The 13,512-nt window shown below is 44.8% G+C and overlaps 1 protein-coding gene across 4 annotated transcripts in view; it reads right to left on the reverse strand.

Moving 5' to 3' along the window:
• CCDC88C (coiled-coil domain containing 88C) overlaps positions 1-13,512 on the reverse strand; it is a 172,320-nt gene that overhangs the window by 75,121 nt on the left and 83,687 nt on the right. For all 4 annotated transcript variants that reach the window (XR_003757430.1, XM_029058882.1, XM_029058881.1 and 1 more), the window contains exons 5-6: positions 3,386-3,444; positions 1,790-1,873 (exon numbers count right to left, since the gene is read on the reverse strand). Coding sequence is in view for 3 of the 4 variants with exons in the window: in XM_029058882.1 (XP_028914715.1) it covers positions 1,790-1,873; positions 3,386-3,444 (143 nt within the window). In the remaining variant the exon portion in view is untranslated. The remainder of the gene's footprint in view (positions 1-1,789; positions 1,874-3,385; positions 3,445-13,512) is intronic.

Consider the following 13,512-nt stretch of genomic DNA (forward strand, 5'->3'; position numbering starts at 1 on the left):
CCTGGCTACTAATCCTAGCTTTGCCACATACCTCCTGTGTGACCTTAGCCAAATCACTTAACTTCTCCGGGTCTCAATTCCACCAAGTGCCAAAGGGGAATTCAATGCCTGTTTTCCTTCCTACTTAGACTGTGAGCTCCATGTGGGATCAGGCATGAAGTAAGTGCTTAACAAATACCACTGTTATTATTATTTGACCTTAACTCTCCCCTGAAGCCCACAGGGTCTGGTCTAAGTGGCCATTACTTCTACCACTGCAGCAGTCTAGAGCAGTAGCCTTTTCCATCTTAGCAATAGCCCTATCCACCCTCCCTTCTGCATTGCCTACGAACTTGAGTCTGTATGCCTTAAACAGTTGATAGTCACCCCGCCTGATATTCACCCCACCTCCAGCCCTATAGTACTTATGTACATATCTTTATCCTCTACCATTGCCTCATCTGTAATTTATTTTAATGTCTGTCTCCCCTTCTAAACTGTAAGCTCCTTGGAGGCAGGGAACGTATCTACAAACTCTTACATTGCACTCTCCCAAGCACTTAGTACAGTGCTCTGCACAAAGCACTCAATAAATACAATTGGTTTAATCATGTTTACCAACTCTAATTGTATCATAGCCTCCCAAGTGCTTAGTACAAGCCTTTGCTCACAGTACACATTCAATAAATACCACTGGTTGCTTGATTAAGGCCTATTCCATTCTCAGTCCACTACTGGGTGACAGCAGAAATAGCTATTTCTCTGAAACTTGGATGCTCAGCTGAACATACCACAAGGACCCTGAAGACTAACTGGCTGGAGATGAACCAGTTGGGCATCTGACAGACAGATCAGCACCCACAGAGACACAGGCACAATAATGATTGCCAATAGCAATCTGAAGCTCTGAGCTCTGAAGAGGACACACAAGAGTTTCATTAATCATGTCACAAGATCAGGCAACAGCACTAGAAGATCTTTTTTGGTTTGCTTCCCAAAATGGCAGCTCATTTCTTTCCCTTGCCACTCACAGATAAAGAAAAAAAAATTCAATGAATATTTAAAAGCAGGATGACTTCACTAGACTACATTTTAGATGGTAGTAAATCAAATTCTGAGCACAAGCCACTTGACAGCATCTCTTTTAAAACCTTTCAATTTGAGTCCATATTAGGCAAAAAGAAGGAAATATAAGGAGAGTTGATTGCGGGATTGGTTTTCCTTTTGTTTCACCGAGAGCGTAGTCTCTTTTACATATAATTATTTCTCCTCCATTGGCTACCATACAAATAATCATGAAAATAATTCCACATTGATACAAGAAATAGCATGGTGTGGTGGATAGAGCATGGGCCTGGGAGTCAGAAGATCATGGGTTCTAATCCTGGATCTGCCACTTGTCTGCTCCTTTACTTTTCTGTGCCTCAGTTATCTCATCTGTAAAATGGGGATTGAGACTGAGCCCCACATGGAACAGGGACTATGTCCAACCCTATTTGCTTATATCTACCCTAGTACTTAGTACAGTGTCTGGCACATACTAAGGGCTTAACAAATGCCATTATTATTATTATTATTATATTATATTTCAACTTCTCATTAGCAAGTGATTAGAGTTCAGAACACCTATTGGTAGTTTATCCCTTAATAAAGCATTGCAGAGCAATCTTCAATCAGCAGTATTTACGAGTGTTTACTATGTTGAGCAGTGTATTAAGCACATGGGAGAACACAATCCCCTCCCTCCTCTAGAAAGTGTTCACAAGAAGTACATACATCTTCAAACCAAAATCAGAGTAACAAACCCTACCTCCTGAATGTGTGCGACAATCCCGGCCTGGGTCTCAATATCCAGTTGCTTGATTCTTTCAATAAACTCCTCTTTTCTTTCACACTGGAAATGAGTTGTACAGGTTAATGGATTGAATTCTGCTGGCACAGTTCAGAGGTGAATCTAGATAAGGAATGTTTAATAAACCACCCACCGAGATGAAAATTGCCCCTCTCTTGTTCCTTCTGCTGTTGCCTCTTTGCTCCTTTCTCCTTTACTGGGAAAGATCACCATCCCACCCAAGTCCCAGCCAAGCTTCCTGGAGGTTAAAATGTTTGTGGGCTGGGATAGGTAGTACTTAGGAGCTGCATGGGAAGCTGTTTAAAGCAATGGCAGCCCCACAAATGGCAGGGAATTCTTACAACCCCACAGCTTCTCCTTAGCTCTCCCTGACCCTGTGGCACATTTTTCTCAGGCTCTCTTCTCCTCTCCTCCCACACTTACATACACCCACAGGTACTAATCTGAGAAGCAGCATGTGGAAAGTGCATGAACCTGGGAGTCAAGGGATGTGTGTTTTAATCCTGGCTCTGCCACATGTCTGCTGTGTGACCTTGGGCAAATCAATTCTCTGTGCCTCAGTTAACTCATCTGTAAAGTGGGGATTAAGACTGTGAGACCATGTATAGGACAGGGACTGTGTCCAACCTGATTAACTCATATCTACTTGAGTGCTTAGAACAGTGCTTGGCACATAGTAAGTGCTAAACAAATACCACAATTATTATCATCATCATTATTATTAGGGTTCCATGGGGATTGGTCACTGCTGATTTCCACAGAGTGGGCTATCTCATGGCATAGCTCATTAAGGGCATTAATTGACTGCTCCCACTCTGCCCCTACCCAAAATCCTATTTCCTAACAGCTCTATTCAGAAGGCAGTTGTGGGTTCTTTACTCCAACCCCCCAGAAAGGATCGCTAACCAATTAAATACAGTCCCATGGTGTGTGAAGAATGTCAGGCACACACACAGGGCCAAGCACAGTATAATGCCCCCCATCTGCCAGCTCCAACCTACTGGGATGGAGTAGCATAAGAAAGTATTCTCCCCATCCCAAAGTAAACAGAAAAAAAACTGTGAGCAGGAAAGGAGCAAGAAACTTGTTCCATGCTCTTTTCTGACCCAAGCATTTTAGCCACTGCCATTCGGGGCAGAAACTAAGAGGCTGTAGTCTGAGGCAGTGTCCCTGAGTGTACCTTACATCCCAAAGGTGAGTAGAGTTAAAAAAAAAAAAAACCACCCCCAAATGGGGTTCATTAGGAATATGCTTTAAAGAAGGACATTGCCACCGTCCAGTGGAGATCCACAGGATTAACACAGGCAATAGTTTAGGAAGACACTGTAGGACCAGCAGCAGAGCCCATTTGCCAAGTTAACTTTCCTTATCATATGATCTGCCCCACAAGTGAACTTCTATAACACTGAAGAAATCCACAGATTAACAAATCCATCATGGTTCCTGAAAATGTAGTTTTTTGAACTCGCCCTCTGCAGTATTGCCCCTCCCACACCCTGCCACGTGAAGCTTTCCCCATGGGATCCACAGGCCTCACAAAGGAAGTTAACCCACCTGAACAGCACAGCCCAGTACCAACAGCAGCACCTTCTTAATTTCATCCATACTCTTACCTGATCAAAGGAAAAAGCAGCCTGTTAGAATCAATGCAAACGTATGGTATTCCAGGATCGCAAACCTTGTTTGTTTTGCAAAAGTACATTTTTCTATGTTCTGTATGGAAGCACTACAATCTAATAAAATAAGACTGTATCCCTCAGAAATGACAGAGTGGGGGTAAGGAATGAGATTTCAGCACAACCTTTCATATTGACCTTATAACATTTCAATACAAATGCTGGGAAAATGTTATTCTAGGCAGTGAAAGACTCCTGGGATCAAGATGTTATACCAAAATGTTTCACCCCACTGAACAGTTTACAGTGAATCAATCAATTCTTGGTATTTACTGAGCACATATTGTGTGCAGAGCACTGTACCAAGCCCTTGAGAAAGTACAATACAAGAGAGTAAGTACAATACAAGAGAATTGGTGGACATGATCCCTTGCCAACAAAGATCTTACAATCTACAGGGGGAGAGAGATATATAAGTTACAGGTAGGGGAAATAGAAGAGTATAAGGATATTTACAATAATCAATCAGTGGTATTTAATGAGTGCTTAATGTGTGCAGAGCACTGTACTATGATCTTAGGAGAGCACAATATAACAGAGATGGCAGATATGTTCCCTGCCCACAACAGGTTTACAGTTTAGATTAAAATAGATAAGTTATGGATTTGTACATTAAGTGCTGTGGGACTGAGGGTATCAAAGTGCTTAAGGCCCCTTAAGCCAAATGCTTAGTTGACACAGTGAATGAGGTTTCTCGAGTAAGTTGGGATCTCCTTAAAGATGACACACTACTAAATACTGTCTAAGAAGCAGGCAAAACTGCTAGATTTAATAATTTAGAAAGCATTACTGGATTTAATTTTGAAAATTGTGAATAGAAATTGTGAATGGCATAGAGTCTAACACCAGAGTAGTGTGACTTCAATATAAGCCAACCACCCATTTGGCACTCAAAGAATAACCAAATTCCAAATTAAGATGACACTAACTCTGATAAATGAATGTTGATTCATCACACTGGATTACAATGGAAAATTTCCTCTGACTTGAAGGAATTTTTTCAAGGACTACAGGGAATGGAAATCAAGTGCTCCCACTTGATAAGTGGAAATAAATCTAAGCAAAATTTCAGTTGCACACCCAATGGCCAGGTACACTCATTTTTTTTTTAATCAAAAAGATGGAGCGGGGTGGGGAAAGGAAGCCAAGATATTATTAATAAAATAAACAAATCAGCCCTGCAAATAATTTTTTTGAAATCCTTAGCCCCCTCTAGTCTCCTCTCTCCCTCCCTTTTTTAAAATGTGGCATTTGTTAAGCACTTACTGTGTGTCAAGCACTATTCTAAGCAGTGGAAAAGATACAAATTAATCAGATGAGACATAGTCCCTGTCCCACATAGGGCTCACAGTCGAGTAGGAGGGAGAATAGGTATCGAATCCTCATATTGCAGTTGAGGAAAGCAAGGCATAGAGAAGTTAACGACTTGCCCATGGTCACACACCAGGCAAGTGGCAGATCTGGGATTAGAACCCAGGTCCCCTAGCTCCCAGGGCTGTGCTTTATTCACCAGGCCACGTTGCTTCCCTGCTCCCTTACTCACAATCCATTAGATTGTATGCTCTTTGAGGGCAAGGATCATGTCTCCTATACACTTGTATAATGCTCTGCAGACAGCTGGCTCTCAATAAATACCACTGACTCACTGTTTGGCAGTAAAATTGGCACCGGCCTCTCCAGGTTAGGATGCCTCTTTCCCCCTTCTAGCCAAACTCCCTTGCATTCCACTACTCCTTGCCACTAGGACCCCAGGAATACACATCCATCTGAAGCAAATTTACTCAGAGTTCCACATAAACACAAATTTCCAACAAAGCAAACATAAAAAGGATCAGAAGGGAGAAATGGCATATATTACATTATTAGTCTTGCCGCCTGAGTTCTTTTAAGAAGCAGCATGGCTTAGTGGAAACAGCATGGGCTTGGGAGTCGGAAGTTGTGGGTTCTAATTCTGCTTCTGCCACTTGTCAGCTGTGTGACTTTGGGCAAGTCACTTAATTTCTCTGTGCCTCAGTTACCTCATCTGTAAAATGGGGATTAAGACTGTGAGCCCCACATAGGACACCTGATTACCTTGTATCTACCCCAGCACTTAGAACAGTGCTTGGCACATAGAAAGCACTGAATAGATGACATCATTATTATTATTATTTTAGGGTGTGTATGTATATAATAATGTTGGCATTTATTAAGTGCTTACTATGTGCATAGCATTGTTCTAAGCGCTGGGGTAGATACAGGGTCATCAGGTTATCCCACATGAGGCTCACAGTCTTCATCCCCATTTTACAGATGAGGGAACTGAGGCACAGAGAAGTTAAGAGACTTGCCCAAGGTCACACAGCTGCCAAGTGACAGAGCCGGGATTCGAACCCATGACCTCTGACTCCCAAGCCCAGGCTCTTTCCACTGAGTGTGAGACACACACACAAATACACACACACAGTGACAGTATCAATTACCATCACCCTAAATTTCACACCCAGGTCTTCTCTGGTGCTAATAGCTCTAAGACCAAGAAACCCTCCCGGGAGCCTCACTTGAACAAGAAGATTTGATTAAGCTGTACATTTTAGCAAGGAGCTTGGCCACTTTTATACATCAGGTGGTTTGAAGTGACCACATCGTGTGGAAAGGGAACAAAAATAGGGAGACAAACACTAAATCTGCACATGCTGCAGGATGGGAGTGGGTCAGAAGCAGGCTGCTGAGGCAGAAGACACCAGGGGGGCATCCTTAGACCCCTTTCCATCTTGTGAGAAGGTGGGGTGGGTGGGGAGGAGGGATGACAGACTTCCAGAGGGGAAACCCCAGCCAGGGCATTGGGCCTATAAGCCTTGGCTTCCTTTTGGAGATTAGCAAGCAAAGCCACTTGCCCAGACCCACTATTTTTTAACAGAATATGGGGTGAGACGTCAGGAGGAGCTCTTACGGATGTAAATACTAGGTTGTTAGGGGAATTTGAGAGTTGACAATTTCAAAACTCAAGGGGGAATCCTGAAATCACACATTTTAAAGGAGGCAGGGTGGGATGAGGCTGCGGAAAGAGATGAGAATGAAGGAAGAAGAGGAGGGTTGTACTCATTTGCTCATTGTAGTAAACGGAATAACTTCCTGACACACATTATACATCTACAAAAATAAATGTTCTCAATTTCTGTCATTCACACCCATGCTCTGCTTCTCTCTAATTGCTACTGGGATGGATACGCACACCTAGGGAGATAGTTTATTTAACCAATTGGGATTCACCCACTCCCTCCCCACACAGAGAACACAGTGTGTCCTTGTAAGGTTGTTGTGCTCACTGTGATAATGTGTCTGCGGAACAGACAAGGGAGAACTGAAGTGAAATTAATTAAGCCATTATGCTAACTCAACAATCCAAAACTTCAAAGACACACTGACCTAAATTGCCAACTGAGGTGGAGTTTTAACATTTTTAAACCTTGCAATCTAGAAAAACTGATGCAACTGTCAACAATAAGGGCTCTTGGGAGAATGGCAAATAACAGTTTTTGACTTCTTTCCCCCCTGGCCAAAAGTCAGTGCTTCTCTAGACTAAGTTCACTGTAGGCAGAGAACGTGTCTACCACCTCTGTTGTAGTGTACTCTCCCAATTGCTTAGTAGAGTGTTCAGCACACAGTGAGTGCTCAATAAATACCACTGATTGATTGATTTTAAATCTCATTTTCTGCTGAAATACATTCACAATGGAGCACATTCCTGTCTGGGCTTTGCCTGACTCTTATGAAACAATGATTTTCCAGACCCAATCTGGCAGTGGGGGGGAAGGTTTTTAGAGAGCAATCACTTCAGCCAGTTCCCATTTTTGCTGCTGCATAATTCCTCTGAAAATGACCCAGCTTGGCCCTTGTACAGCACTTAACACAGTGCTTTGCACACAGTAAGCTCTCAATAAATATGATTGACTGACTGACCCTCCTGTAGCCCAGAAGATTCTTCATCATCATCACCATCAATGACATTTATTGAGCACTTACTGCAGGCAGAGGACTGTACTAAGCATTTAGGAGAGTACAATATATCAGAGTTGGTAGACACGTATCCTGCCCACAATGAGCTTACAGTCTAGAGAAGGAAACAGACAGTAACATAAATAATTTATAATATACAATTTAGAGATATGTTCCTAAGTGCTGTGACTCAAGCGGTACAGCTTCATTCATTCAATTATATTTGGGTGCTTACTGTGTGCAGAGCATGGTACTAAGCCCTTGGGAATGTACAACATAACAATAAGACACATTCCCTGCCCACAGTGAGCTTTCTCTGTTCCCATGCCAGCTTTTACCACAGCCTGCACACCCAGATAGCTTGGAGTTGGTTCCCATTTGCCCTCTTTCCCTTTTAGAGCAGCAATAGCATAGACACCCTTCTGCATACACACTTGCTCAAAGCTGTGAGAAGTCTGACTTGTCTGTTTCTTTCCATCCATTCTGCAGAGACACCTGATCTCACCACACCTCCTACCCAACAGGCACCTTCTACCCAACAGGAGCTAAATTTGGTGGTAAAACCCCATTCCTCCCTTCCTGCCCCTTCCCCCTTCCCCAAACAGTCAAGACATATCTGGTGAACCATGTGGCAAGCAGGAATCCAATCTTTCTTATCCCTAAGGAGACATCAAGAGGTTACAGCTGACCCCTCCAGCAGGGGACCACCTCCTCCTTGCAAACGGCTCCAGACCACTGACCTGGAAAGTCACCGTGGAAACTGAGTTTCCAAGACAGATTCCTAGAGAAATTTGTACCATCTTCTCTCAACATCCACTTCAAACATGCCCCACAAACTCAAGAGCCTCCAAATCCAACCCCCTTTTACCCTCATCTGTCCCAACCTCCTAATACTAGTCAGAAGAAACTTGATTGTTCTGTTTTTATATGACCAGGACGGTCTAAAAATTACAATCAAATCACAAAGATTCAGCTGTTGAAGGTTTACAGAGGGGTGGGGGAGAGGAAGAGAGGAAAGGAGGAATGATTCAAAGCCAAAGGATGATCAAGCCAACAAAAAAGGACCTTTAACAAACAACATATCTTGACTTCTAAGACGGATGGAGCGTTGAGGTGCTCTTCTGTTGGAAGCCATGGTTGGTTTAATGTGGTTCGCTGGGAACTTTCCCTGGGCTTGCAACCCGTCTCCAGGAGGTTTAACAAACACAGTTTGGTAACTAGGCAGGGTCCATTAATAGTCATTTCATAAGCCAGACATCTCAACTGTGATACCGTCCACTTCTACCTAAGCAATCACCCACGCTCTCTCACCTTATCTACTCAGACTTAGAAAGGCAAAGTGCCAGTAGACTCCCATCTTTACTGTTAGGGAGTATAAAAAGAAATTCCTTAAATCCAGCCAGCAGCCTGGTACACCATGGCAGAATCCCAATTTTGCTCCTTGCAATGAGTTTGGGTCCTTCCCTGACCATGTCCACTTCATCAGTATGCAGGAAGAGAAATGTGATCCCTCTAAATGACAAAATGTGAATCTAATTAACGGCAAAAGGCACGGACATCGCTGAACTCACCCAGATTGGCAGGACTAGCAGGTCAAAAAGAAAGTAGGGTGTGCAGAGAGAGAGGTTTCCAGGGAAGAAGAAGGGAGCCCACTTCCGTAGCCTTGGAAATACAGCAACACTGTGCAAAGAATTGTCTCACTAACACTCTTTAAACAGTGCACCGGGTTCTAGAAACTTTCCCTTGGTGGAAACGTGGACGGAAACCTTCTCATCCACCAGGTTCTCAGGGAGATTTGTTCACTCATTCATTCAATAGTATTTATTGAGTGCTTACTATGTGCAGAGCACTGTACTAAGCGCTTGGGATGAACAAGTCGGCAACAGATAGAGACAGTCCCTGCCCTTTGACGGGCTTACAGTCTAATCGGGGAGACGGACAGACAAGAACAATGGCACTAAACAGCGTCAAGGGGAAGAACATCTCATAAAAACAATGGCAACTAAATAGAATCAAGGCGATGTACAATTCATTAACAAAATAAATAGGGTAACGAAAATATATACAGTTGAGAGGACGGGTACAGTGCTGTGGGGATGGGAAGGGAGAGGTGGAGGAGCAGAGGGAAAAGGGGAAAATGAGGCTTTAGCTGCGGAGAGGTAAAGGGGGGATGGCAGAGGGAGTAGAGGGGGAAGAGGAGCTCAGTCTGGGAAGGCCTCTTGGAGGAGGTGATTTTTAAGTAAGGTTTTGAAGAGGGAAAGAGAATCAGTTTGGCGGAGGTGAGGAGGGAGGGCGTTCCGGGACCGCGGGAGGACGTGACCCAGGGGTCGACGGCGGGATAGGCGAGACCGAGGGACGGCGAGGAGGTGGGCGGCAGAGGAGCGGAGCGTGCGGGGTGGGCGGTAGAAAGAGAGAAGGGAGGAGAGGTAGGAAGGGGCAAGGTGATGGAGAGCCTTGAAGCCTAGAGTGAGGAGTTTTTGTTTGGAGCGGAGGTCGATAGGCAACCACTGGAGTTGTTTAAGAAGGGGAGTGACATGCCCAGATCGTTTCTGCAGGAAGATGAGCCGGGCAGCGGAGTGAAGAATAGACCGGAGCGGGGCGAGAGAGGAGGAAGGGAGGTCAGAGAGAAGGCTGACACAGTAGTCTAGCCGGGATATAACGAGAGCCCGTAATAGTAAGGTAGCCGTTTGGGTGGAGAGGAAAGGGCGGATCTTGGCGATATTGTAGAGGTGAAACCGGCAGGTCTTGGTAACGGATAGGATGTGTGGGGTGAACGAGAGGGACGAGTCAAGGATGACACCGAGATTGCGGGCCTGCGGGACGGGAAGGATGGTCGTGCCATCCACGGTGATGGAGAAGTCTGGGAGCGGACCGGGCTTGGGAGGGAAGATGAGGAGCTCAGTCTTGCTCATGTTGAGTTTTAGGTGGCGGGCCGACATCCAGGTGGAGACGTCCCGGAGGCAGGAGGAGATGCGAGCCTGAAGGGAGGGGGAGAAGACAGGGGCGGAGATGTAGATCTGCGTGTCATCTGCGTAGAGATGGTAGTCAAAGCCGTGAGAGCGGATGAGTTCACCGAGGGAGTGAGTGTAAATGGAGAACAGAAGAGGGCCAAGAACTGACCCTTGAGGAACTCCAACAGTTAAAGGATGGGAGGGGGAGGAGGCTCCAGCGTAGGAGACCGAGAATGATCGGCCAGAGAGGTAAGAGGAGAACCAGGAGAGGACAGAGTCCATGAAGCCAAGGTGAGATAAGGTATGGAGGAGGAGGGGATGGTCGACAGTGTCAAAGGCAGCAGAGAGGTCAAGGAGGATCAGAATGGAGTAGGAGCCATTGGATTTGGCAAGAAGGAGGTCATGGGTGACCTTAGAGAGAGCAGTCTCGGTAGAGTGGAGGGGACGGAAGCCAGATTGGAGGGGGTCTAGGAGAGAATGGGAGTTAAGGAATTCTATGCATCGATTGTAGACGACTCGTTCTAAGATTTTGGAAAGGAAGGGTAGTAGGGAGATAGGACGATAACTGGAGGGGGAAGTGGGGTCAAGAGCGGGTTTTTTTAGGATGGGGGAGACGTGGGCATGTTTGAAGGCAGAGGGGAAGGAGCCCTTGGAGATTGAGTGGTTAAAAATAGAAGTTAAGGAAGGGAGGAGGGCAGGGGCGATGGTTTTAAGAAGGTGAGAGGGAATGGGGTCCGAGGCGCAGGTGGAGGGGGTGGCACTTGCGAGGAGGGAGGAGATCTCCTCTGAGGATACTGCAGGGAAGGATGGGAAAGTAGGGGAGGGGGTTGTTGGGGGGAAGGGGAGAGGCGGAGGGGTGACTTTGGGGAGCTCAGACCTGATCGTGTTGATTTTCGTGAGGAAATCAATTTGTCAATTAGCTGTGAATGTCCATGACTATGCAGTGTATATGCAGCACAAGCAGGTTTCTATGGACCCTGGGGATGGGCTGACCGTCCTGTTGAGGACATTTAAATACGTCTGTGTTTATTCATTGTAGCCAAGCACTGAAGGGTAGAGAGGTCAAGAAAACGTGGAATGAGAAAGCTCGCCCTCCAGAGGTTCTCTCCATCTTGGCTCTCATAGCATACTAACACGCAAGCTCACACTCTTCACTCTTCCTCCACTCTCTAAGGACTCTTCCATCTCTGACCACTTGCTCATGCTGTGCCTCTAACATGGAAGTCCCTTTCCCAGTAAATCCACCAGATCACTGCTCTCCCCATTAGCCCTCCTAAAATCTCACTTCCCCTAAGAAGGAATTATTTTCCCAATCAACCTGGAATACCCATATTGGGCCACCCAACAGCCGCCCTTCGCATGCAGGTATTTTATTCCTTCCTTCAGCACTATGTACATATGAATATTTCTCTATCTGCACATTTTATCTGTTAATCTTGCACTTGATTACTCCCTCACATCCACAGCATTTACATGCATATCTTTATACCTTCCTGCTTCCCCTATATGTAATTTATTTTAGCATTCCTCTCCCCCCACTGGATTATAAGCTCTTTTAGGACAGGGATCATGTCTACCAACTCTACTGTACTTTCCCATACTTGTAGAACAAAAAGTGCTCAATAATACCATTGATTGCTATTTATACTACTTTATGTTATACACTTGTTCTCCCTCCTGCTTTCACTATTTATACATAATTTTTGCCTGCCTTCCCCAGTCAGATTGTAAACTCCTTGAAGCTGGAGAATGTATGTCTTGCTTCTGTTGCACTCTCCCTAGTGCTTAGTACATTGTTTGGTATTTGGTCAGCACTCAGTAAATACCACTGACTGATGAGGGAAGAAAAATTGGAAGGGAATCATTGACTGAACTTACTGACTGCTTATGACTGTAAGCACTCTTTAGACTGCAGGTTTGTTATAGGTAGGGAATGTGCCTACTAATTTTGTTCTTTCGTATTCTCCCAAGCACTTAGTACAGTACTCTGTACATAGTAAGCATTCAATAAATACCATTGATTGATTGCAGAACACTGTACTAAGCGCTTAGGAGAATACAATATAGAATTGTTAGCTACATTCCCTGCCCTGAACAAGCTTACAATCTAGAGGGGATGTCTCTCCTCCAGAATCTAGTTCCTGAATTGAGATGGTGTCTCCATAGCTGCCACCCTATCAGCCCAATCCTGCCAGAAGCTCATCAGTACTTTGATTCATAAGGCAGTGGGGAAACCAATTGTATTTATTAAGCACCTATTGTGTGCTCAGCACTGTACTAAGCACTTGGGAGACAACATTATAACAGAATTGGAAGACATGTCCTCTGCCCAAATCAAGTTTAGGGTCTAGAGGACTGCAGAAAGAAAGGGGAAGTTCAAGAATGCAGCTTCTGTGGCAGGGAATTGGGTGAGACGACTTTTCACTACGCAGACTAGCCTCACCATATGCATGATGGATGAGATCCAACCTGATCGAGTTGGACATGATCCATGTCCCAAATGGGGGTTAATAAAACTGTGGGCTCCATTTTATTAATTACCTTATTAGTCCCCATTTTACAGCTGAGGTAACTGAGACCCAGAAAAGTTAAGGCATTCCCAGCCTGACTGGCAGAAGGTCTGCAGCTTGGTCTGTGAGGGTTTCCGGATAGCAGGGGAAACCCCATAGGCCCTCAGGAGTGCAGGTAAACAAAGGAAGGAAGGAAACAGAACAAAGCAGGGCAGAGCCCAAATACCCAATGATTATAATGAGAAGCATTTGGTAGGGGCATTAACGCCCAGCAATCAACAAGGACTGCACTTAGCCGTAAAATACTACTGAAGTGTTTATGGTCCCGCTGAGCCTGGGTCCAACAAGGTAATAAATGGCACCTTCATTTCTTCATGTTTACAACAACCATGATGGATGACAGAAGATATTTATTTATTCAAGTTCAATTCATTTAGCAAAAAAGATTCTGCTTTCCTGGTTAAATCCAAGGTGGGATTGAATCTTCCGCACACTGAAGCCTAGCAAACAGACCACAACTAAATTCAATACTTGCCTCTGTAGGAGAGACATTCCCAACTGAATTT

This window comes from Ornithorhynchus anatinus, chromosome 1 (assembly GCF_004115215.2).
Source record: "Ornithorhynchus anatinus isolate Pmale09 chromosome 1, mOrnAna1.pri.v4, whole genome shotgun sequence".
NCBI classification, from domain to species: domain Eukaryota; kingdom Metazoa; phylum Chordata; class Mammalia; order Monotremata; family Ornithorhynchidae; genus Ornithorhynchus; species Ornithorhynchus anatinus.